Source organism: Rhopalosiphum padi, chromosome 3 (assembly GCF_020882245.1).
Source record: "Rhopalosiphum padi isolate XX-2018 chromosome 3, ASM2088224v1, whole genome shotgun sequence".
NCBI classification, from domain to species: Eukaryota; Metazoa; Arthropoda; class Insecta; order Hemiptera; family Aphididae; genus Rhopalosiphum; species Rhopalosiphum padi.
This window is the reverse complement of record NC_083599.1, coordinates 68,099,091-68,125,877: the sequence shown is the minus strand read 5'-3', so window position 1 is coordinate 68,125,877 and position 26,787 is coordinate 68,099,091. Positions and strand designations below refer to the sequence as shown.

Below are 26,787 nucleotides of genomic sequence, written 5' to 3'. Positions count from 1 at the left end.
TCAGAAAGACTAATGATATCATATTCAGATAAGCATACATTGCGCATTAAGACATTTAATTTAGTATTTATTCCGCGGACAGTTTGATAGTATATATTTAAGTGATCAGAAACAGGACCGTTTACGAGTATTTTGAAATAGTTGAAATACCTTTAAGAACTTGACAATTAAATATGTCTCACCGCCTGCTTTTCGTTCTTCAAGCTTGGTATAGATGTTTCGAAGTTGATCACGTTGCATTTGGGTGCGATCCGGAGAAATACGAATGTAGCTGTAGCTTGTAGTTGAATGCAATTTGTGTTTATTTTGAAGAATGACGTATACATCAGATGCATCTTGCAGAGTAATTTTTAATGGGCGAGGTTTTGTAGATTTTCTACCTAATCTGATGATGGCTGTAGGAGTCATAACTATAGCTAGACTATCGAAAATAGATTTAATTACAGATGAGTCATTTTCCGATATATTAACATCAGATTCTGGAACATTGAATATAATCATATTACGTGATCTTAACTGTCTGTCGGAAACTTCAGATATTATGTTATTATCTGTTAAGGTATTCGTGGACTCTAATTTAGATAAACGGGTTTCTGTTAACGTTACTTTATCTTCTAGTAATACGAATACCTATATCACGCAATTGATTTGAAACATCGTCGATTTTTCTATTGAGCTTACCAAAAAATTGTTCGTGCTTAGAAAGTGTAGTTTTAATTTCATTAACTGCAGCCAGAATGTTATCTATTTAGAAACGTAATCAATATTCAAAGGAGTAGACAATGCAGTTTTCTTAATTCCAAGTTTTGAAGCTTCACATGTGGTGTAAAGCCATGAAATAATTCGCTTTTTAAGAGACTCACCAGAAAAGCTAGAAAGAGATGTACAAGCGAGATGCCAACCGTGTTGACATTTAGCGCACTTTACAAGGTCTTTATCATGTCATACTATGTAACTTTAAGCTTTTCTTACATCCAATGCATGAGAAAACTTATACTTAATAGATTTTCCTACACCTTCAATTTTAGGATACTTCAAGACTGCTTGAATTTGTTCCAGATTTACTTCAAAAACATCATCTTTAATCAATTTAAATGTTTGTTTGGTAGTATCCAATGACTTAAGTCCTGTTACTATTATAATGTTATTTTTGATATTTGATATTACAGCAAGATAAATATAAATTGACATTCCACGCTTACCAAATTTAACACTAACTAAGATAAATGTTCCAATTTTAATGTTTTCTACACTTGGCGGTTGATATTCTGGAATTAGAGTTATCTATGACTTCCTCATCAGACTCAGAGTCATTGGTTAGAATTGGAAGACTGCTTACTTCAGAAATGTCATTATTATTGAAACCAAGTGTAGCCATTGTTATACTTGCTCCTGCAGCTACAGTTATCTTCTTTCTTTTTTTCCTTGAGTTTTCATCTGTGTTTGGGTATCGTTGACTTTTCAAATAATCGGTAACAGTGTCATTAATTAATTTATCTGAATTTTCAGTATTTGGTAATTTGTCTATCGCTTTTTGTTTATTCAATGGAAAGATGCCTGTTGCTTTAAATGATGCTTGCAAATCGTTGGAAATTCTAGTATTCAATCTTGTATTTTGGTTTTTCTACTCATTTAATGCATTTCGCCATGCTTGTTTCAACGGTCTGAAAAACCCTACATCTAAAGGCTGGGTTAAATGTGTGAAATTCTTTGGAAGGCAAACAAAGTCAATATCATTTTGTTCACATTCAAAAATAATATCTTGTTGAATATGGGATAATAGGTTATCCCCTATTAAAACTTTTCTTCCAGGCTGACGTTTAGTATGTGGTAAAAAACTGGTTGTAAACCAGTCTTTAAATGTAATACTATCAATCCATCTATGAGATGAACGATTATATCTAGATCCTCTAGAGCAACAAAGTTCGGGACAACATGGAGCTCCTTTTGGTTCTCCTTCAGTCCACATGTCATTTGATTTATATATGAATTATGGAGGCAAAAGAATTCCAGATGCTGAACCACAAAACATAATAGATGTAGCTGACTTAGAGTGATTTTGTACACGCTCAGGATATTTTGTTCCACGTTGAAAAATAAGTTTTTTTTTCCTGGATTATCCTGTAAATTTGTTTCCTCATAATTATAAATATTTTAAGGGGGTATATGCTCAAGTACTTGTTGCAAATTATCAAAATATTCTGAAATACATTGGGGAGAGACTTCTGCATGACATCTGGCAATATTAGTAGCTACGTGTTGACTAACTATATTGTTATGTCTTTTTACCATACTACGCGCCCAATCTATACCAGGAAGATTTTTTGAAAATGATTCAACTATAATGCCTTTTTTATCTAAATAAGATTTTGCAATGACCCTGTAAAAATGTATTATTGGTAGTTGACTAAATAACATTAAAATATAAACATTAACCTAACATCCATTAATGTAAGCCCCATATGCAAGCATTTGATAAAGCTCCATGAATAAGTTTTGATGGTTTATCATAAAGTTCTTCTATAGCCTTTCACTTTAAATTATTATTCAATTGTTGTCTATTAAATACTGAAACAGAATCTTTAATATGATTATGATCATTAGCACGTTCGATAATCTCATTGTCATTATTTATTTTAATGTATGACTTACACGTCTTTTTACAGCAGCTCCAACGTTAAATATCATTTTTTAATGTTTTTTGATAACGAAAATTGCATCCATCAATATTGTTTAATGTTTTATTTTTTTCGCTTAAAATCACCGAAGTCATTTTATAGTATTTTAAGAGTTAAAGTTTTATTTACATAAAAAAAAAAAAGGTTACACAAACGTTTACACCAACAACACGATCGAAATCGAACTAAAATTATTATAGGCTTTACAGTACGTTCAGTACAGTTTATCGTTCATGCATTTTAAATAACTAATTTCATTAGTCAATTTACCGACTAATAGCATAATATAATAATAATAACTAACATTAATTTCGGTGATCTCAAATTTACCGTGTTTTACGTTCATAAGAGACATAACTAGAGGATAAGTGCGGTAATAATAACGTTATTTTTATTATTTATTATTAAACAAATAAAAAACGATTCAAAAACCCTAAATTTTTTATTTTTTTTTTGACGTCATTAAAACAAAATAGTAAATATACATATCTAACCCATTATTGTGCTAATAACGGCAGAGATACACATAATATTGGCTTAAAATATTGTGTTGACAACTAATCTAATACTCAGTATATTGATTTTTAAATACGTTATTTTAAACACTTACGTTCTCGTACCAGTTGGAATATTTCTTAATACTTTGGTAACTTAATAAGTTGACCGACTTGTTAATTTTTTTAGTACAATTGTGATAATACGTGTGACGGAATCTTGTGTGCGAAATGACATTTACTCAGTACAGTCATCTGCCGATTCGTGGATGGACAGAAACGAGAGAGAAACCCTATCTGAACGACTTTTGTAATCTGAGCATTGTAACTAACAGCGAATTGACGGTAAACCCGCGTACGTACAAAGATGAAAAACCGTACCGATGTGATGTCTGTCATAAGTCGTTTACTCAAAACAGCCATCTGACTGTACACCAGCGAACGCATACGGGTGAAAGACCGTACCGATGTGAAGTTTGCAATAAGTCGTTCTCTCAAAACAGCAATCTGACTGTACACAAGCGAACGCATACGGGTGAAAAACCCTACGCATGTGAGATATGTGACAAGAAGTATGTCAGTAATAGTGCACTGACTGAACACCGGCGGATACATACCGGTGAAAAACCCTACGCATGTGAGATATGTGACAAGAAGTTCATCAATAGTAGCAAACTGACTGTACACCAGCGGACGCATACGGGTGAAAGACCGTACCGATGTGATGTCTGTCATAAGTCGTTCATTCAACACTGCCATCTGACTATACACAAGCGGACACATACTGGTGAAAAACCGTACCGATGTGATGTTTGCAATAATTCGTTCACTCAAAACAGTCAACTGACAGTACACAAGCGGACGCATACGGGTGAAAAACCCTACGCATGTGAGATATGTGACAAGAAATTTATCAGTAATAGCAAACTGACTGTACACCAGCGGACGCATACGGGTGAAAGACCGTACGGATGTGATATATGCAATAAGTCGTTCTCTCAAAGCTGCAATCTGACCAGACACCAGAGAACGCACACGGGTGAAAGACCGTACCGATGTGACGTGTGTGATATGGTATTCTCTCGAAGAATGTTACTGAATATACATAGGCGGACGCATACGGGTGAAAAAAAAAGCACAAGTGTAACAAATGATGTCAGTGGAATGTCCTTGGGACAGTCCGACGAGTCATAATAAAAGGACAAACAAAATCGATGTTTTTGTGGACACCCCGGTAAATCGCTGGATGTGTTTTACAAAATAATGCTTTCATTATGATTTTAATAATTAATGATACTGTTGATCATTATGTCGTTGACAGTTAATAACGCACAGTGTACATTCTTGTAAAATGCATTGTTTTCTGTACATCAAAAATAAAGTTATATATTTATTAACAATTGTGACGAATACCATTTAGTCGTTATTATACAATAACGATATATATATAAAAATATTATACAATATTTTATATAAATATATAACAAGGTGCGTTTTAAAACGGTATAATTTAAATCAGACATCAGTATCTAATATAAAAAAATATATATATTGTTATCATTAGTTACCATTTTTTTAATAATTAGATTTCTGTAATTGAATATAAAAAATATTTGTAGACCTACATTTACGTTGAATAACGTGTAAATTTAAATTACTTAGTAATTCAGAATTGACTGTATAACCGTTGATTAATTTGTGTACGATATTTAGAACACATATTCCTCCTGACTGCAAGACTATTCATTTTTAGAGCCATTTTATCAATCCCCAGTTAAATTAGAAATGTGATTTTATTAATACTTGATTAATATTTTAACCGGGGTAGATTGTCAGGTGTCGGTGTTCAGCTACAAAGCATGTATCCCAAAATTTTAATTTGGCATTGCTGTAACCATCGACTAGAATTAGCAGTATCTGATGCATTAAAAGAAGTTCAAGGAACAAATCATTTTCAGTCATTCATAGAAAAAGTATATGCATTGTATCATCAATCACCCAATAACATGCATGAACTTAGTAAGTGTGCTGCTTCATTAGAAATGAAACTCTTACATATTGGTAAAATCTTCACTATTAGATGGATTGCTTCTAGTGAAAAAACATTAAAATCAGTTTGGAATAATTATGTACCATTATTTGATCATTTTTCCAAAGCAGCTAATGATATAAAAAGAGACTCAAAATAAAGATCTAAATATGTGGGCCTAAAACGTATTCTAACATCAGTAGAATTTGTTACAAATCTAGGCAAATTTAGTACATTTTATATTTACATGAAGCTTTTTAATCGACTTTCTTTTTATTTCAGGAATCATGTATGAGATGTCTGAACTTGCAGACTTATCGTTGCAGTTGCAAGAAAGAAGTTTATCACTTCCAGCTGCAAATAGAGCTATAGAACGTACCATTAGAATATTTGATTCGATGGCTAATATATGTGGGCCAAAAACACAAGAAGCTGTGGATGAAGGGATACATTTTATATTCAAATATGTACAATTAGTCACAAACAAATCAATTCCTAAAATTAAACATGGTCAGTTTCTTATGAGTTTAGCTAATAACATGCGTACTAGACTATTTACTACACAAGCAACTCATGCGTCTAAATATAAAAATGACTTTAAAATTGAATTTGATGAACTTTTAAAAGATTTGGATGTGTTAAATTAAAATAACTGGCCTGATAATGTTGATATTCAGTATAGAGATTACTGTGTTAGAAGGTTAGTTACAAGATTTCATTTAGATGAAAAAACTACGATTTGAGGATTCCGTGAGTTTAAAGATACAAAAGATTCCTCACAAATAAACTATTTACATCCTCTTTTGACTGCAGTCAGAACAATTGCTATTTTATCCTCTGAATTTGAGTGATCATTCAGTGCGATAAACAACATAGTAACATCAAAAAGAAATGCTTTAACTACAGAGCATATATCTTCATTAGTTTTTCTTAACTGTATCGGACCTCCAGTTCAGTTGTTCAAACCAGATCATTATGTTGAGAGCTGGATTAAAAGTGGCAAAAGAAATTCAGATGAAGTTAACTGTCCTAAACGATCTTTTAAAAATGAAGATAATTCACATGAACATTTATGGACTTTATTTAATGCATAGTTCAAGTTTTGTTTTTTTTTTATTTATTTTTGTAGAATAATTAATTAATTTACATTTAATGTTTTAAAAAAAATAATTAATAAACAAGTGTTTGTTTCTTTTAAAATATTTGTGTATAATAAATTGAATGATTTTCTGGGATTATGGGTGACTGAAGGGGGGTGTGGGGGGCTTCGCCCCCCACGGTAATGTCACAGTTAATCTGCGTGGAACGCTCATTCATCCAACATCCGCTGAGTGCCCCTTCTAGTTTTTTTCCAAATCAAGCACTGATTATAACCAATTTTTCTAAAATTCACAGGCGGTTTTAAATAATATTAGATCCCAAAATGATGCCATATTTACTCAAAAACAGTTATTTTTCCAAACCTATAACATAAAATTATTTAACACAAACACAGCTTCATGACAAATAAGATTAAGTAAATATATTTAATGAGTCCTTTTATTTTATTGATCATGAAACCATTTTTTTTTCTGTCTGGAACTTTTTATTAGCTACAAATAAACAAATATATAATTGTTGTATTAGCATAGACACTTCCACTTAACCGTTCAACGCCCGGTGTGTCCGTATGGTAACACAACAAAATCTATTTATAAATCAGACGTAAACAATATCTGTGGGTTTATTTTTATTATCTAATCATTGCAATAGATTCTCAGTATGTTTATCGATTTTATTAGCACTGTGGTTACCAACTAATGACAGTATATAATATTTATAACGATTTTTCCGTTTTGTTCAACTACAGACTTTTTTTACAGCAATGGATTTTCAACTGGAGTAAGTATAATTATATATAAATATTTTATTCAAATCTATTATTAATATTTTTTTCTAATATTTGTGTGTGTATACTTAATACTAAAAAGGTTGTACTTGCACATTATAATTACATACTGTGTAGTGGACTTGGAAATATGTGCTTTACCGTATGGGTTCTTTAGGCTTTTGTCTGATGAAAACAAAACATATATTGATAATACTTATATTTTTCTATAATAATTTATAAAATATAATTTTCATCGTATAAACAGTATTAAAAATATTATTTTTTTGAACTATAGAGATGGATTAACCTCAGTGGCGTAATTAGGAATTTGTCTTAGGGGGGGATTTTCAAGTACAGTGGTGAATGGTATCTGAGAATCCTTTTGTTTTTTTAAAAATCCTTCAACTAATATATAGGTACACAAAATGTCAAAATGTATTAATAAATGTTGCTTTAAAATTCTACATAATTTGTACCTATACAACATTATAATAAATTCTTCAAAATGTTAACATTGAATATATTAAAATTAAATTTTACTTTTAAATTAAATAATAATTATTAAAATATTAAATTTATTTTATTTGTAATATAATTTAATGTACAGCTCTTTTTTTGTACTGTTTACAAAAGAATTTCTAATTTTCTTGGTTTTTTAGCCAACTCGTTAATCACGTCATCAGGATTTAGTGCAATTGATTTATGAACAGCCATCATGGTTAAACCATTTAATCGATCCTGAAATTAATAAAAATTACCAATAATTATTTTAATTTTCAAATAAAATAAAACTAGATACTTTAATAATAATTAATCACAATAATATATAATTGGAAGGTGGTATCCACAAATTTGTAAGCGCCAAAAATAATTATTAGATATATAAATATATCATAGTAAAAATAGGTATAATTGATTTTGTTTTAAATTTATAATATTATTGAAACTAATATCCAACCGGTAGTTAAGAGGTAAATTATTTATGTTAGTAGTAAGAAGGAATATGATATTGAAAATAAAATATAGTAATAATAGTATAATACATGTAATAAACCTATTAAATTTTAAATTTAAGTATTAAACTTTATCTTACAAGGTGAAATAAAATAATAATATCAATTTATATTTTATATATTATATTAAAACTAAGCTTACCAGATGTTTATCAGCATCAGACAAATTTTTATTCACAAAGGAACCAATATCATTATTGTAACAATGAAGTATGTTTAAGTTTTCAATCTTTAATTTATAAAAAAAAAATTAATAATATTTTAATGTCCTAAATATTTAAAAAATCTAATTGTAATAATTGTATCATTCTTACCTTAGTAATACCTATATTTTTGTCTTCATCAGATTTTGGTTTTTTTTTGAAAAAAAGATAGAATTGTATTTTTTCTTTTTTTTTCCATAATGTTATAAAAATTTTAGTTGTTATTGAAAAATAAATAATTTTAAATTTAATAATAATATTATAAAACAATAAAGCACGGATAAAATATTAAAATAATAACCGTAGAGCACTGCATGTACTGTGTACAATTGTACGAATAATATTTTATACTATACGTCAACGTCAACCTCAAGTCTCAACAATAATAACTACATTAAATAATATTTGTTTCAGCGTATTAGCTGCAGTCACCAGTCATTGTTTCCACGATTAAAGAAATCTTTAATCGTGGTTTTTTCTTATTATCGGTATTTTCCATGTGCTTACCTATTTATAGATTTATATAATGGATAGAATTTCTATTTAATATATTTTGTTGTGATGTCAGCACGATAAAACACATAATCCCACAAATTAATAAATAAATATACATATTATATAGGCTCTGGGGGGGATCTATCCCCCTCATCCCCCCCTTAATTACGCCCCTGATTAACCTTACAAGAATTTCTCGACATCACTGAGTCAAATTATGACGAAAATGATGTCGAAAGTATATTTATTGAACCACCAGACCCTCACGTATTGACTGATGAAGATTCGGGCAATGGAGATGAAGGTGCATATACTTCTAATTTATCAGCTCGTCAATTAACTGCCGGAGCAGAAATAAGGTAATATATTATATTCTGCAATGAAAAAATGCAGTATACTATTTATTATTATTACAGTATAATATTTTTAATTTTTTTTTCATGGTTGAAAAGTGGAACTAATATTATAGATGAAAATACGATTGCACTCGAAATTGTTGACGAGTTGGAGGATACTGATATCAAAATACCTGATAACGAAAAAACTACTGATTGGGTAAAAGGTGACTATGAAATGCCCGATTTGAGTTTCCCAACTACAGATTTTTCTAAATAGGTACTCGCATATGAGACCGGTTAAAATATTTGAACTTTTTTTTGACGATAAACTTATTTCATATTTAGTAGAGCAATCCAAATTATATGTACTTTTCAAAAATGTTAATGATTTCGATGTCACTAATGATGAAATTAAATGCTTTATTGGTATATTGATACTAAGTGGATATAATGGACTTCCTGGAAAACGGTTTTATTGGGACTCATCAGATGACGTAGGGAATTCATTAGTCAAAGATTCAATGCGCAGAGATCGCTTTATTTCAATTATGCGTCTTATACATTGTGCTAATAATATTGAAATTAATGTAAACGACAAAGTTTGGAAACTGAGGCCAGTAATGGATATGTTGAAAGATAAATTTTTAATACATTTCGTACCCTCTCATAATTTAAATTACGATGAATCAATGGTTAAATACTTCGGAAAACATAGCTGCAAGAAATTTATACGTGGAAAACCAATCCGATTGGGATATAAAATTTGGTGTTTGAACGCTCTAGACGGGTATCTCATAAATTTTGATTTTTACCAAGGAATTAGTCCGAAAAGAAAAGTATTGTACGAAAACATGTTTGGGAAATGCACAGATCCATTTATAAAAATGCTTGCAAAATTTCCTAAGGAAAAGAAATATTTACCATACAGATTTTATTTTTACAACCTTTTTACTGGCCTCAACTTACTCAAGTTTTTAAAAATAAATGGTTATCATGGTACTGGGACTATAAGAGAAAATAGATTGCTTAAAAACTGACCCATGTCAAATCTAAAAATTATGCAAAAGAAAGAAAGAGGAGAATCAGAATCGGCAATTGAAAAAAATAGTGGAGTGTTTTTTGCAAGATGGAAAGACAATGGGGTAGTCACCAGATTTCTTCGAAACGGTTTTTACTTAACGATGTATAAATATGAGAGATACCTAAATGATCGCTGCAATAGTCTCTAACATTTGGGATGATTATACAAATTGAGTTAAATCAAAATGCCTATATATCTTTTGAGCTCATTTATTGAATCCATAAATGTTGTACATTTATCTGTGTAGTGAAGAGTTCAGTTTCATATTTAATATTACTGAGAAAATCGTCATTGAAAAAATATAATGTGTTAAGGGGCCTGCTCCCGGCTAATAAATAAGGAGTAACATTTAGGCAATGTGTATACTTGTAACCGCCGCCCGATACCTTTGGGTTAGTCGTAAATGATTATTAGTAGGGCTCGGATGTTTATGCACTTAAAACTACTGTAATATGCATGCATTTATGCACTAAAAAATTACGAAATATGCAAACAAAATATGCGCTAAAAATTATAAAATATGCATTTTTAGTCAATAAAAACACCAAAATATGCACAAAAAAATGTATTACAATTCATAAAACAAAAATTAGTTAGTTCATTTTATTACATTATTAAATTATCAGCGTTCCTCAACCTTCAAATCTTGTTCTATTCCTTCCATAGTATCAACTTCACCAGAATGTATTTTAGAAATCTGTACCAAAGTTTTAAACCCAGCATTCTTTTCAATTACGTTCTGAAATTTGTCGTAAATTTCTTTTCCCACTTTTCCATTAGCCATTTTGAGGGTTTCTCTAGTATTATTGACAACATTAATTGATTCAAACAAAGTTAATCCAGATGATTCTAATTTAGTTATATTGACTGGTAAACATCTAAAGTTGGACTGAATGAATGTTAAGTTTGGGCCTAAATTTGGCTCAGCCATAATGCTAATACTTTTTTCGATTGAAACTGCGTCTTCTGGGTTTAATTTTGAAAATACATTTTGTATAGTTGTAAAATTATCAGAATAGTAAAATGCCGCCTCTAACCATGTTCCCCAACGTGTTATTATAGGCACCGGAGGTAGAGGAATACCAGAAGCTTCTGTTTTAAAAATCTCTAAACGTGATGGTGCTTTCAAAAATACTTTTTTAACGTTTGACACAAGTCCGTCTACATTATTGAATTTTCCACGAATTGTTTCCGCTACTCTATGATGTGCATGTGCAAGACAGGTGACGTGCACCATTTTTGAATAAAGCGCTTTTAACGAATTTGCAGCTTTAATCATATAGGGGGCGGCATCAGTAACAAATAAAAGAACATCATCGTGACGAATACCTTCTGGCCATAACAGAAACATCGATTGATCAAAAACTTTACTAATTGTGAAGTAATTTGCTTTATCTAACTCTTCAGAGTTCAATAAATACAATTTACCCGGCGTATTTTTATAAAGAATACCAATAATCACGTTTGCTACGTAGCGGCCTTCGCAATCTGTTGTTTCGTCTATAGAAACAAATATTTTTTTGCCAACGACATCATTCCTAATTTTTTTAATTGTTTCTTCATAACAATCAGTTAAATAATTTTTGCGTAAAGTTGACTCTTCTGGTATTTCTTTACCTGTATATTTTGTTAAAAAATTACGAAATATTTTATTATTCACCTTGTGGAAAGGGATATTGGCTCCAAGAAACGCTCTACACATATCCATGTAAAATGATGATTTTTTACCGACCACATTGGAAATTAGTTGTTGTGACTGAGATTGTTTCTGTTGATCAGCTGTGCGAATATGTTTGGCTGTCTTCAAGTGTTGTTCGACGGTAAAGCGACGTTCAGATCCAACTTTAATTTCACACACTTTACAATACAAAACTGTTCCATCCGTAGAAAAAACATCGTTTCCAAACTAGTCTACAAAACTTTTAAGACGAATTAAACAAGACGACTTACATTTCGGCATTTTTAAATAAAAGTACAACTGACCGCGGAAAAATATAAATAATAATAGGTACTCTTAACGACCGACCGGGAAACACGGCGATTAAAATCGTACTAATACGTGGCCTGGTCGTCGCCACATACTCATGGCATGAAGTGTATACAAAATTCTATTATTAAATCGTTATCTAATAAATATTCCAGACAAACACGATATAAAAATACCTAATAAGGAACATTATTAATACGTAAATTTAATATTTACGTTAAATTGTCTTGAAATATGCATTTATATTCTTAAAATCAAAAATTATGCATTTAAAATACAAAACCACTAAATATGCATAAATATGCAAAATAAAAATAGCATTATTTTATTCAGTAGAACATGAATCAAATTTGTATCCAGGTTAGCAATAAATTGGATAAATAGAAAAAAATATGCAATTTCATAAACATCCGAGCCCTAATTATTAGTGTGAGTGCGGTGGGACCCCGGTACCACCACCGCATCAGACCTATTAGGCAGTGCCACATCGTTATCGGGAAGTTATTTAAAGCAGAACAGCAATATTATAATAATATTATTATTCGTATTCGTATCCGTATTCGTTCATTTATTACGATTGAACCAACACTTACAATTATTTTTACTTACCTACTGACTACTTACGTATTCACTCGTATAGTTGTATTACCATCAATTTGTATTTAGTAAGTTTTTGTTTTACATGTTTTATTGCAATTTTTTGCATACTACGTAATACATTGTAAACATTATTTATTAAAACGTGGATGGAAGGAAAAAATACCAAAATAAAAAAAAAACTATTATGACTTGTAGAAAGAAAAAAGGTGGAAAGAGGTCCAAGTAAGTTCTACTAAAAATTTAGGCTAGAAATTGGTTGGTATAAATATAATACATTTCATGATCGTTTAGGAAATGCATTCTAGATGGGTCAATGGCATCGACGACTAGTAGTGCTACTAATGCTACTGATAAGTCTACTCCAAATGCTCCAAAAGGGATCAAAGTAAATATTGTGTTTAGAAATATAATACAGGAAAAAATAAATATATTTTTATCCACGATGTTGCTTACATAAGGAAAACTTAACTAAGGAAGAGCTTTACGTCGCGATGGGCGTCGTAGCCTTCGCGGGACGGTTTGGCGCGTATGGCGCGGAGTAGGGGCGCGATCGCTGCGTCGCGTAGATAAAAACATATATAAAATTCTCAATGGTCGTATACATGTAAAAGTATAAAAACGAATATAATTCAAAATAATTGTGGACGAATATAAAATAGAAAAAGGTATAATTCACGTATCAAAAGGGGTAACGTCGGTCGGGCGAGTAGTAGTCGGACCAGTAAAGTGATGACAATCGGTGTCGCCACAACCTGCACATGAACTATTATCATATCGTAATTTCTTATCAAATATAAAATTTGAATATCATAGCTGATGTTAATGTAAGTTGTTAATTAAAAATAATATTTATTAATATTTTACTATCGTTTATCACGGAAAAACTTCCAATATTTACCATGTTTGTGTGTGCATATTTCAAAAACACTAATAACCTAATGACAAAATGGTATCCATAATGAAAAACTTAATGTTGTTTTTAAAATAATTATCATAAAATAAAATATACATACATGCAGTAATATAATAATAATAATGTTGGTAGCATAATGTAAAGAGCATTATTATTTGTCTTATTTTCCATATGCATGGTCAAACTGCGAATCAATGTGGACATAAGGAGACCCCATAGTCCCATTCTTTTCGTTCAAGTCATCTATTATTTGTTTTCTTACGTTTAATGTTGGTTTATTTAATCGTTGTTCTTCCGGTATTTTTAAACGAGGTTTTTTAGTTGAAAATAATTGCAACTGTTTTTGAACATTTTTATTGGCTGGTTCCTGATTTTCATTTTCATTTAATGAAACAGGAACATTCAATTCTTGTTCATATAGCATTTTTAAATGTGAGTCTAAGGATAAATTAATTTTATGTAGCTGTTTACAATTTAATTTACCTAATTGTGACATAAACATGCTATGAAATTGCTGAATTTTGTTTGCAATGCTAACTGCAGATGGAGCAATAGTTTTTTGCATATCAGACATTTTCATACAAATTTCATCTGTATCCATTGAGTTAGTATAATTGTTTTTGGCGTTTATAGCATTGTCATCTGACATATTAATTTTCACAGCATGAATATGTTTACACATATTATTTTTTATTGTGTAGTCATAACATGTACATGAGAATAGATGTACACAAACTTTACATGCAACACAAATAATTTTACATTCACATGATTCAAGTTTCTTAACTAAATATGTTTGATTTAACGTTTCAGATACCACAGTCCAAATAATATCAGACGTTTTATTAATTTTAGAATTATGTATTTGGACTGCAGAACGATGCCGACTGTTAATGGCGTTAACATAATGCGTTACTTTTCCTCCGTTGCACAACTTGACAAGACGCTCAAAATTCTTGTCCCTCACAAATTTTAGCAAATTCCAGAGAATTATATCAAGACGTTGATTTTTTTTCCCATTTAAATATACATATTTCAATATCTTATGGAATGCCTCTAATACCATATTAGTGTTAAGCATAGCTTCTTGTCTGTAACATGCAGCCCATAACTGTTTTCGATGTACATAATGACTTACAAAATATGCTTTAAAGCTATGTTAAGCTGGTTCCTCTTCTAATTTTCCTAGAAACAAGTTAAGAAGATGTTCAAACTGCGTTACATCAAGTTTCTCCAGTAAAACACGTAAAGTTTTATAAATATAAGCTTTGACCGTTTGTGTTCCGGCAATCTTCTTTCAATTTTTTCGCCAGTTATTATAAATATGCCATTTACATAATAAATGGAATGCATTCCAAAATGCTGGAGCATCGTCACTCATAAATATACTTGGTGCAAGACAACCAACCACCTCCTTAATTTTTGAAAAAAAAAACACTCATGTGGACCTCATCAATTTTTGTACGTACACAAAAAGCAGCGGGATATCCTTCGCCAAATTCATCAATTACTACAATTGTTGTTAGGTTAAAATTATATTGATTTGTGCCGTGAGTAGTCAATACACAATTTGCCACTACTAAATTTTTTAAGAACTTCGATTTGTGTTTCAGTCATTATTATCAGCATAAAGTCATTGATATCCAATGGAAAATGCTCTGTTCCTTGTGTTTTATACATTACTATGGAATTTGAAGAGTTTTCAAAAAATCGTTTCACCTGAAGATCAACACTTTAGGCATCAATATCATGAAGCTTGTACTTATGGTGTAATCCAAACTTTGAGGAAATATTATGTACATCCTTCCGAGTCACAAGGTTTTTCTTTTGGATAGTGTAATAAAACTCATCACGCAGTTGATCGATTACAATGTTTGGAGGAACTCAACTTTTAACTTTTAACATCTATGATATTCAAATTTTATATTTGATAAGAAATTACGATATGATAATAGCTCATGTGCAGGTTATTGATAAGATATTATATTATAATTGATAAGGAATTTGCTCGTGGGCTGTCTCTAGACAAGAGGATCGCGGGTGCAACGCGAGCTCTTTTTTCGGAGCTGGTTATCACCGTTTTCTTATCGTCGTAAATTTTTTATATCTAAAAATAGTATTAATTATTATTATTATTTTATATGTCTCTAAATATATTTATTATTAATTATTAAGTATGACGCTAGTTTGTTCGCTATGTGGTAAAAATTTTTCAAAAAATAATAATTTAACTCGTCACTTTGCCCGAATTCATTCAAAAACTCGTACATCAGAACATTCAAAACAATCGACAACTCATTCATTTATTTGTGATTATTGCAATCAGACATTTTCCAGAAAACAAAACTTTAAACGTCATTTTTTGGTTCATATATCAACCTTCGATGAGCGTTGTAAGATAATATGTATGTATTGCATGTCCAATGGTGTATCTAAAAAATTCGTCACTCGTAAATTACTGCAGGAACATTGTGTGAAGGTACATGATGTGGAATTACGAGAAGAAATCAAAAAATTTTCTTCAAAGTCAGGTAGGAAAAATAAGTTTAGAATGCAACTTTCAATCTTAATGTAAGATAACTGTGAGTTTGAAATTGTATAGAATTCAAGAAATGGCAACTGGATGTTCAACGAAGTACTAAATATCGATTTGTTTCTACTCGTGGTATTAATAAAGTTGCAAATGGTGTGAAAAAGTTGTATCTGAATTAACACCGTGATGGTTATTTTAACAGAAAGTTGAATTCTATAAGGAAACTAAAATGCCAGGGTTCCAATAAGATTAATGTAACATGTACTGCAAAAATAGTTGTATCTGAAAACCTTGATAGTTCCTATATTGTTAATTATACAAGTACCCACTGTGACCATGGTTGTAACATAGGTCACCTCACTTTAACTAAGGAAGAACGAGCTTCTATTGCTGGTAAGTGTTAGAGAACTTATCAGTAGGAAAAAAAAAGTATTTTATGTCTTATCTTTTTTGAATTATCATTGAAGATTGAGGAATATCCAATTTTCTTTCTTGAATCTTATATAAATTATTTGTTAGTAGGTAGCTACTACTAATTATTAATTATTATTAAAATCCAAACATTGAGATTCTAATTTTTGTTGATGATACAGCTACTTTCCCAGATAGCAAAAAAATATTTATTTGACATTGAAAAAATATTTTGTATGTAATGAACATGATTATATAAATGTTTTTTTTCTACATTTTTTTGATTACAAAAATGTTAAAATAATATTTATAAAATAATGGTTGGCCACTAAAGTTACATTTTATAAATATTATTTTAAGAATATTATAAGAACATTATTATAAGAATATTAAAAGAACATTATTATAAGAATATTATTAAAATGTTATCAAAATAACATTTATAAAATATAACTTCAGTGGCCAACTATTGTTTTATAAATATTATTTTAATATTTTTGTAATCAAAAAAATGTAGAAAAAAATATTTATATAATCATACTTTTTACATACAAAATATTTTATCAATATCATATAAATAATTTAAATTAGTTTAAAAATTATAAATGATTATATTTTTACTTTAGTTCTATTATAATAACGAGTATCAAAATATTATTTCAAATGGTACCTTTTTATTATTATAACACAATATAATAATTTCCATTTTTTTTATGCAAATTAAATATTTTATTATATATTCTGTATTAGAATCATGTGATTAAATACATCAACAGCACCAATAAATTATAACACTAATAATATAAACTTATATTAACAAATTTATTATTAGAGTAGATATATTTTACTACAGTCATAATCATAAATAACAATGATTACATTTAATATTATTATAATGTATTTGATTGTAGTTCCACAATTTTGTGCTCTCTAAATTTCGCACCAGCTATAAAAATTTTCATAGGTTGTTCCACATCAATTTTATCGTGCTTTTGATAACGTTTCATGTTTTTCACAGCATCTAAAATTTTAAACAAAGTTGTAATATTTCTGTATCAACTTCATAGTAAAATGTCTATAATTTACCAAATATAATAGAGCTAGCTCCAAGAGTTGAAAACACTTTTTTTTTCTTTTGCCCCTTATAACTATACTCTTGTAGTAAAGTGTCTTTGAAAAGAAAACGCATCATAGCCCTTATGGTACTTGGTAATGTATTGCGCACATAACGGGCAAGTTCAGCCACCTAAAGCATAAAATTATGGAAAAATTATACTTAGGTAATTTAAAATTAATTTACACAATTAGTCATTAAACCCATATTTATATTTATTCATAAATAAATATATAAAATTAAATATATATAACAACTCACCAATTGTATCCTATAATTGTTATCTAACAGCTTATTTTCAAATGTTTGAAGAGCATCTTCATCCACTAAAGGAAAATCACTGTTTAGTGATATAAATAAATCTGATACACTTGCATCTTTGTTCAATTCAGCATTGCTGTTCATTGTGTTGTTTCTGATCATTTCTTCAATTTTATCAATCTTTTCATGAAGTGATCTCATTTCATACTTCAAATTTAACACGTTACGGTTAATTTTTTCAAGAGTATCTAAATTCAATTTAAAATATCCGGAATTACTTTATTGTTATCTTGATAATTTTTGGGCCTGACACGAAATATCATAAAAATATAAAATTTATTTTTAACTATATATCTTTATACCATCATAATGTTATTTTAAAAACCATTATTTACCATTATTATGAAATTTACTTGTTTACATTATTATATAATAGTATTTGATAAATACACTTTTAAATTTTATTAGATAATAAATAAAGGCAAAACAATATGATATTCTTTAATATGAATAGATTTAAAATTAAAACTGTAATTGTTATTTAATTTTTTAAATACTATATTATTATTTTAAAATAAACTTTATCACATCATCAGTTTCCTGGCCATACAAATAAAATATTTATTGATTTTTTATTGCCATGAAAGAAGTTTGGGAGTACCTCAAATTAACATAAATAATAAATACATACCACTTTTATCATTGAAGACATTATTTATCTGCTTTTGACTAGATTGAGAAGTACTTGCAATATAATTTTCATGAGTCACCTTAAATGGTGATGATGAAGTATTAATGATTGACGTAGTATGTTTGTTACTATCAAAAATTGAAATTTCTTGAATTTGATCTGAAATAATAATATATTGTAAATTCTAATTAAAATTTAAAATAATTTAGTAAATCAATTTATTTACCAGGATTTTTGAGTTTTTGAATTTTGTTTGACATAATATATGGGCTACGTGAAGAACAATTGCCGAAGTCTAATTTTTTCCTTGCTGAGAAATGTTTTGGCGATGACAATTTACCTGTAATAATATGTTCTAATAAGCATTTAATATTACTAAATAATAAATGTATAAATATCTAATACTTAAAATCATCTAAAAGTATTTATTTACATCATTATCAATATATATAATATGTACAAAGCAAATACTATATTATATTTAAAATATAACTAACTAATTTATAAGAAGATAATGGAGTTATTGAGTTTAATAGAATATTCTATAAGATATTTAAATAATAATAATAATAATAAAAATATTTAAGAAAAATAGATCAGATTCTCACAGATTTAATAACTAGGTAAATCATTATCCAATAGTAATATTAAGTATCAGAAATTAATTTTTATAAATTATTCAATAATGATATCATCAATGAGTATAATATAAATTAATAAAGAATTAAGATTATTATAATTATCTTCCTAGTATAAATTGAATTAAATTAAATGGCCTGGTAAATGTAATTTTAAAGAATTAACCACAATATTAATATTTTATATGGCTATTGGTAATATATATTAATGAAATGAGGAAAACATGATACATTTTCAATTTTTCAAAAATGCAAACATAACATTAATTTTACCTTGAACAGTATTTAATGCTGGAGAGTATAGTGGATCAGTATCACTATCATCTGAAATTACAAAATATAATTTAATTTAATTTATATAATTTAATCTCATAAAATTACAAAAATAAAGATAAATTCAAATTTATTTATTTACCATAAACATCACCAGAATCTGGGCTCCAGAAATTTGCAATGTCTTTAGTTTGTTTATCAAGCGATAGTTTTCTTTTCAATTTAGGTTTATTTTTGTCATTTTCTTGAGAAGATTCATTTGTGGACAAATCAGATGTTAGTTTAGCCAGATTAGCCTTTTCCTCGGCAATTTTATAATTATCTGTATATTGAATCAAAGAAAATAATATAATTCAATTAAATTGCTGAAAATTTAAAAACAAGTTCATACTTAAATCTTTTCCTAGTTTGCGAGCACTTAAATAACGAAAACATTTTTCATTTGGCGATACTTGACTATCTATGTATGATCTTAAATTTTTTTTTGGCCAAGCACACATTTCATTGTTAAACCAATTTGATGGGACAACTTCTACGGAATTGTCTTTGAAAGCAACAATTGACCACATTATACTATAATAAAAATTTTTCCTTTAATAATTTCAAAACCAACAAAAAATTTTTTTTCAAGTTAAAATATAATATAAATAAAAAAAATTAGGAATGTAAGATTTAACACATAATAAATATAAAATTATCTTGATACTTATAATTATAATAAAAAAAAATTATAATAATAATATATTAAGTACAAATATTACAAGTATTACAAGTAAAGTTATAAAAAGGTTTATATTTTGGTAGAATGAATAATTGGTAGAGCAATAAATTTATTGTTATTAGGTAAAAGTATAACTTTTTTTTTAATACTACCAATTTCATACCAATTAAAATTATTATACAATTCATCAACTATATAAATGTCTAATTTGGATGATTTTATAGGATTATTAAACATTATGTGTTTGTTTTTAAATTTTTTACATATTAAAATAACTTCATTTAAATTGTTGTTGCATATTATATTAAAAACTTTTACAACATCATCATCAATAGTTAGAAGGTAGGAATCAGCTTCTATGTTTGTTTTTATTGTCATTGTTTCCAATACAATACAGGTAAATTGGTTTCCTTTCAATGCATTTTCTAATATTGGTCCACGTACATGTGGTCCACTAAGTTGATATGGAGCAATTTGAGTTTGAATTTGAGTTTTTAAATTACAGATTTCATTATACCTTTTGACAATTTGTTGCAAAGGCTTATCCGGTTTCCTCAACATTTTTTTTAGAGAACCCATGAAATTTTCAAACGGAAATGCTGAACAGTTATCAAGTGGTCCAAACTTATCATAGTCGTCACAAATATGTGTCAGGCCATGTACATTATGGGATATCAAATAAGAACCATAAATATTTTCAAAGTTTTTTACAAAATTGTCTAATAATTTTCTGGCAATATTGATAAATTTAGCATGGTCTGGACTGAGCAGTAAAGTCATTGCTATACTCAAACCAAAAAAATGTTTCCAATGTTCAACAGTCAATACATTTTTAGTCACAGTTGTACCAACATATAACAAAAACATGCGAAACTCTGTTGCCTTCCAACGGTTTACTTCATCAAGCTTACGAGTTTTTCTGGCAAACTCGCATGGAATATTAACTTTAATATTTTCAAGATGTTTTGATATTTCTCTGATTTTCCATGAAGGATATCTAATACTTACTGGACCTTTGATCCACAAAAGAATCAATTTCCTAACAACACCAAGACACACTAAATGCATGTAATCCAGTGAAAAATTGTTTACCACATCAAATGAAGGTAATGTTGATATGAGAGATACATTACCAACATGATGGTCTTCATTGGATTGCATTACATAATTTTCATGTGTCCTCTTAGATGGACACTTTGTAGGCGAAGTAAAGGGAAAACACAATCTATTTGATAAATATAAACCTTCATGTTCGCACCTTGAACACGAAAAAAATCCACTGTGTCCTTTAGTTTTTAATAAAAACGATTTTGCTGGTGCATCACAGCAAAATGTGTCTATATACAAATTATACACTTTATTATTAATACAAATACCAGTATTATTTAATAAATGTGCTTCGTCAGTAAATGATTTAATAAAACTGTTGCTATCAGCAGGTTTTTCTTTGCCACAATAAAGTCCAACTAGAAAAACTTTGTTATTTTCCGGACGAATGTATGCTAGTATAGGCCAAAATTGTTCTGGATTACTTTTAAAAATTGGTAACCCATCAACTCCTACCACAATATGGATATCATTATTATTTTTCAAACATTCTGGAAAATTGTTTTTAATACCATTCAATATACCAAAATGGTGATATATTCCAGGTTCAACAGTTTCAAAATTATAGGGCTCAACAGTTTTTGATTGCAAAATAGTCCTTGAATCTTTAGGCAAATCTTTAAAACATTTATGTTGTTTTAAAACAACTAATAGTTTATTTAATGCATTTTGTGGAATATTAAAATCAACAGCCCACTTAGCAATTAATGTACGGAAAAGAAAAGTTTGATCATATGTTTCATTTATAAAATAATCTTCATCTTGTTCAGATTCTGATGAAGATGAAGTAAATATTACGCTTGATTTTTTATTTAAAAACTCAAAAGTTAAATCTTGATTTTTTACTATTTCTTGAGGGTTCTGATTGGTAGAAGATTTGTCAATTGTTGCATTTAGTGGTTGAAAGCCTGATTGATTGTTTGTTTGAGAAGAAAAATTGCTATTTATTGTAGTAGGACCATAATTTGAATCACCCATAACAATTCCATTATCCCTTTCTAATTCTTCTTGAATTCGTCTTCGTTTTGATCGAGCACTTAAATGAGATTTTTTTTCAAAATCCATCTTACAAAATCTAATAGAAATTAAAGCAGAAGTTCCCATAAAACCGCAATAATATATATATATTATTGTTATTATCCATAAATAATAATTGAATAATTTGTGTCCAATAAGTATATAATTATAGTATGAATAAAAAAATATGAATAGTTAAAATTGATAGAATTTATGATAAATATTAAGTTTTAAACAAATGTCTAAAAATTATATGTTTAAAATAATATTTTTGGGATATATGTACTATATTATGTACCTACTGCACTGGGTATAACTTTCACGATTTAAATATTTTATAATATGTAGTAGGTGCATTTGGGTATATATATTATATATATATAATGAGCTTACACCCAATAGTACTAATGTGTGATTTAATAATATTTCACAATTTTATACTTCATGAAATATTATAATACTATATGCATATGTAATATATGTACCTAAAATGTGTGCATATATTCTTCTATGAGTATTTAGTTGGATAATACATATAATAGAATAAGTGAGACAACTTTTTATTTCAAAATGTAAAACAAAATAAAAATAAAATCTAGTAGTAAATAGTACCTAAAATTAACTACCTATAAAATAATAGTACCTAGGTAGGTACTCAACTTTTTAGATACCAAATAATTATTAAATCAATGACAAATAATTTTACACTAATTTCTAACAAGAAATTAATTAACATTCTCTTCTCCATCACTGAATATTAATAATAATAATAATAATAATAATACAATCGAGTAAACAGTTGAAATAACTATATAGTGTTATGTTGTGTAAGAACAGTTTATGAATTAAATAAAAACAAAATAAAACATAAAACATTAAAAATTTAAGGATCATATAGGTACCTAGGAATTTACTGTTTCACTCTATTGTGTTATATATTTATATAACAACTAATATGTTAGTTAAATACAATTGATAACTTATTAAAAGAAAACTTTATCCATTATATTATACACATTAAAACTAAAATAAGTATGTTGTACGTACTACGTGCAATATATTTTAAGATTACTTACACATTACTAATGGATAGGAATAAGTATATTAATTGAGAAATGTATATAATAAAACATTTTGAATAGATAGAAATCAGATTTTTAAAGAATAATAATATAGGTACGTACCTATTATTAATACTATATATTATACTATATATACTATTTATACTATTTGTACCTACTACCTACCTATAGTAACAACTTACAATTGTATTTAAATAAACAATAAAAAAAATTAAAAATATCAAAAAATTAAAATTTGTATGTACCTTATTATATTACTTACCTATAAAACAGTTGTCTGGGTAGACACTTCTGTAGTTTATTGAAGACTGAAGTTATAATAATATAATGATAATTAATAGCCAAAGTGCCAAAGCCAATCGTAATATAATAATATTATTTCACCAAAGTAAAATGTAATGTGCACAATACCGTAAAATCTGAACAATATGATACATATAGACACGGAGTATTTACGAGTAGCGGCTATACCTTCGACGTTCCATGGAAAAATAACAGTGAGAAGATATGTGTTTATTGTGACTGCAAGACACACGGACGGTTATTACTGGGAAAATCCTAAATCGGGTAAATGCATTCGTTATCGTCGTCTTCGCCATCGTCCGATAGCCGTATTTCTAATTTTAAATCAAAGTGGGGAATAATTTTATACTTAATAGTTAATACAGATAATATTTTAGTCGGTGTCTGACGACTATTATTATATATTTATATAACAATGGTTACTATATTGTTAACACTATTTTTTTTATAGACCAACTATGCGATTTTATTCGCTTAAACGTTACAACACAAAGCATTTAATATAATCAATAATCATTTTACGCAATTAAAAGCCGCAGCAGATATCATCATTACCTATTTTAATTATTTGATATAAAAATTAAAACAATCGTGGAAACACGCACTAATACATTATTACATATGTAATGCAGATCGTGGACGCGCGAATAATAACTTCAATTGATTTGAATATCTTATTCTTTCAAAATTAGTAAGAACAGTATTTAAGTATTATAAGAACTACGATAGAAAAAGATGCCTTAAAATCCATTGTAAATAAATAGGTACTCCAAGAGTAAAAAAAGCTAGAGGTCCTCGGGAGAGGAAGAGGAAGTCTAATATAAGACCATAAAAACATAAAATCTATTGTCTTATACGCATAAAAATACATATAAAATTTAAATAGGTACTTTAAAATTAAAATCCCAGTCATAATTATTATAAGACAATAAATTTCTTAATATCTTACAATATAAAAATAATATATACTACCTATCAATATTATTTTAGTATTTCATTTTTAATATTATATTAATCAAATATTAAAAATATAATTTAAACAACCCATTTTTGATAACGTAATGATAATATATTAAGAATATTATTTAAACAATCCATATATATAACATAATAATAATATATTCAGAATATTATTTTATTATTTCGATTGTGATGTCATATAATTAATACATTCATAATATAATTTAAACAATTCGTTTTTAATAACATATTAATAATATAAACAGAATATTATTAAATTATTTCATTTATAATTTCATATTAATAATATATTCATAATATTATTTAATGAACGATTATTTAATGTTATATTAATAATATATTCATAATATTATTTAATGAACGATTATTTAATGTTATATTAATATTTTTCTTATAATATAATAATTTTAATGAAAATATAATATTAATAAAATATTATCATTCCGAAAATGCTATCTGGGTTATTATCGAAAAAAACTGTAGAAAACTTATATTGTGAAGCAGATACAATTTTAAATAAAATTTAGGTATGTTTGGTTTTGTCAAAACAAATTAAAATTGAATTTAAGCAAATCAAATTATATTTATTTGCTCCAAAAATTACAAACTGCTTAAATAATATTATAATAAGTACATTCATTAAAATCTAGTACCTGCTAATTTAATCAATGCATGTGATTCAAAATGCATACAACTTAATAATGTAAAAAAACTTAAATAGGTATCTTGATTTAATTATTAACAATAGTCTAGAATGGGATAGTCATATAAATAATTTAAATAATATCCTATGTAATTTTTTTTATGTATTTAACAACTATTAGGTATAAAAGAATAATTTATTTATCAATCGTCCAATCAATTTTTTCTTATGGTATATCAATTTGTTTGATGTTCACTTAACTAAAATTAATATAACAATAAATTGCAGCATACCTGTTTAATATATCTATGCAAACTAGCACCACTATAATTTATAAAAGAATAAATGTAAAAAATCTTAATTGTATTTATAATTTATCAAATTTAATGGAACTTTATAAGCATAAGACTTAATATCTTTCTCTAATCATGAATATAATACCAGATATGGACAAAATAATATATTAAATATGGGTTTAAGTTTATGTAGTAAGTTAAATATAAACATAAATAATTTTCATAATAAATTTAAAATACAGCTGTCTAGTAATTTTATTTTCTATTTTCCCTAAATTTTCTAATTGTCTAATTCTGATACAAAACATCTTAATTAAAAACTAAATTTAAATGAACTATAAATTATTATGTATATGTAATATGTATACTTATTTAAATACATAAAAATCACTACCCCAGTACAAGCTCTAGCTTTTAGGGGTAGTGGTAATATTATAATCTATTTTTGAAATTGTCAATTATGAATGCTATTGTTATAATAAAGCTATTATTATTAATATACTTAATTCAAGACAAACAGATTATATGTTCCAACAAACAATAATAATAATTATTATTAATAAATTATTCTATAAGTTCTGTTTGCTCAAAAAACTGTTAGATTCTAAACCTATTGGAATTATTTATTAAACTCTTGCGTTATTGAGTTACTTAACTCTTGCGCATATCAATGTTTTGTCTATAACAATTATTCTTAATAAGCTTAGATTGCATTCGTCTTAAAGAAAAATAAATTAAACTTAATTTATTCTGAGTTTCAGAACTATACTTTTATTCAAAGTTTTATGATTATATATACTTTATTTTTTGAATAAATTAGTGTTTTAAATTGTTGTATTTTTTCACTTTTTCAAAAAAAAAAATGCACTCTTTTTGAATAACAAGGATCTGGTAACCCTACTTATAATAGTTATATTAGGATATATTAGGAATAGGAAACAAACAGTAAAAATTTATTATGTATTTATATTTCAAACAAATTTAATTGTCAGAAAAGTGAATAATTATGTTTAAA

The 26,787-nt window shown here is 27.6% G+C and overlaps 3 protein-coding genes across 3 annotated transcripts; 2 read left to right on the top strand and 1 right to left on the bottom strand.

Moving 5' to 3' along the window:
• Window positions 1-3,403: 3,403 nt before the first annotated feature.
• LOC132925483 (zinc finger protein 239-like) lies at window positions 3,404-4,366 on the top strand. The gene has a single exon (XM_060989876.1). The coding sequence runs from the start codon at window positions 3,404-3,406 to the stop codon at window positions 4,364-4,366; it is 963 nt and encodes a 320-aa protein (XP_060845859.1).
• Window positions 4,367-8,289: 3,923 nt separating this feature from the next.
• LOC132925481 (piggyBac transposable element-derived protein 3-like) lies at window positions 8,290-10,157 on the top strand. The gene is made up of 4 exons (XM_060989875.1): window positions 8,290-8,294; window positions 9,022-9,141; window positions 9,235-9,344; window positions 9,466-10,157. The coding sequence occupies exons 1-4, from the start codon at window positions 8,290-8,292 to the stop codon at window positions 10,155-10,157; spliced, it is 927 nt and encodes a 308-aa protein (XP_060845858.1).
• Window positions 10,158-17,503: 7,346 nt separating this feature from the next.
• LOC132926878 (uncharacterized) lies at window positions 17,504-18,234 on the bottom strand. Its single transcript, XM_060991299.1, has 3 exons — window positions 18,021-18,234; window positions 17,732-17,891; window positions 17,504-17,666 (listed from the first exon to the last, which is right to left on the bottom strand). The coding sequence occupies exons 1-3, from the start codon at window positions 18,219-18,221 to the stop codon at window positions 17,536-17,538; spliced, it is 492 nt and encodes a 163-aa protein (XP_060847282.1). The 5' UTR covers window positions 18,222-18,234; the 3' UTR covers window positions 17,504-17,535.
• Window positions 18,235-26,787: the final 8,553 nt, after the last annotated feature.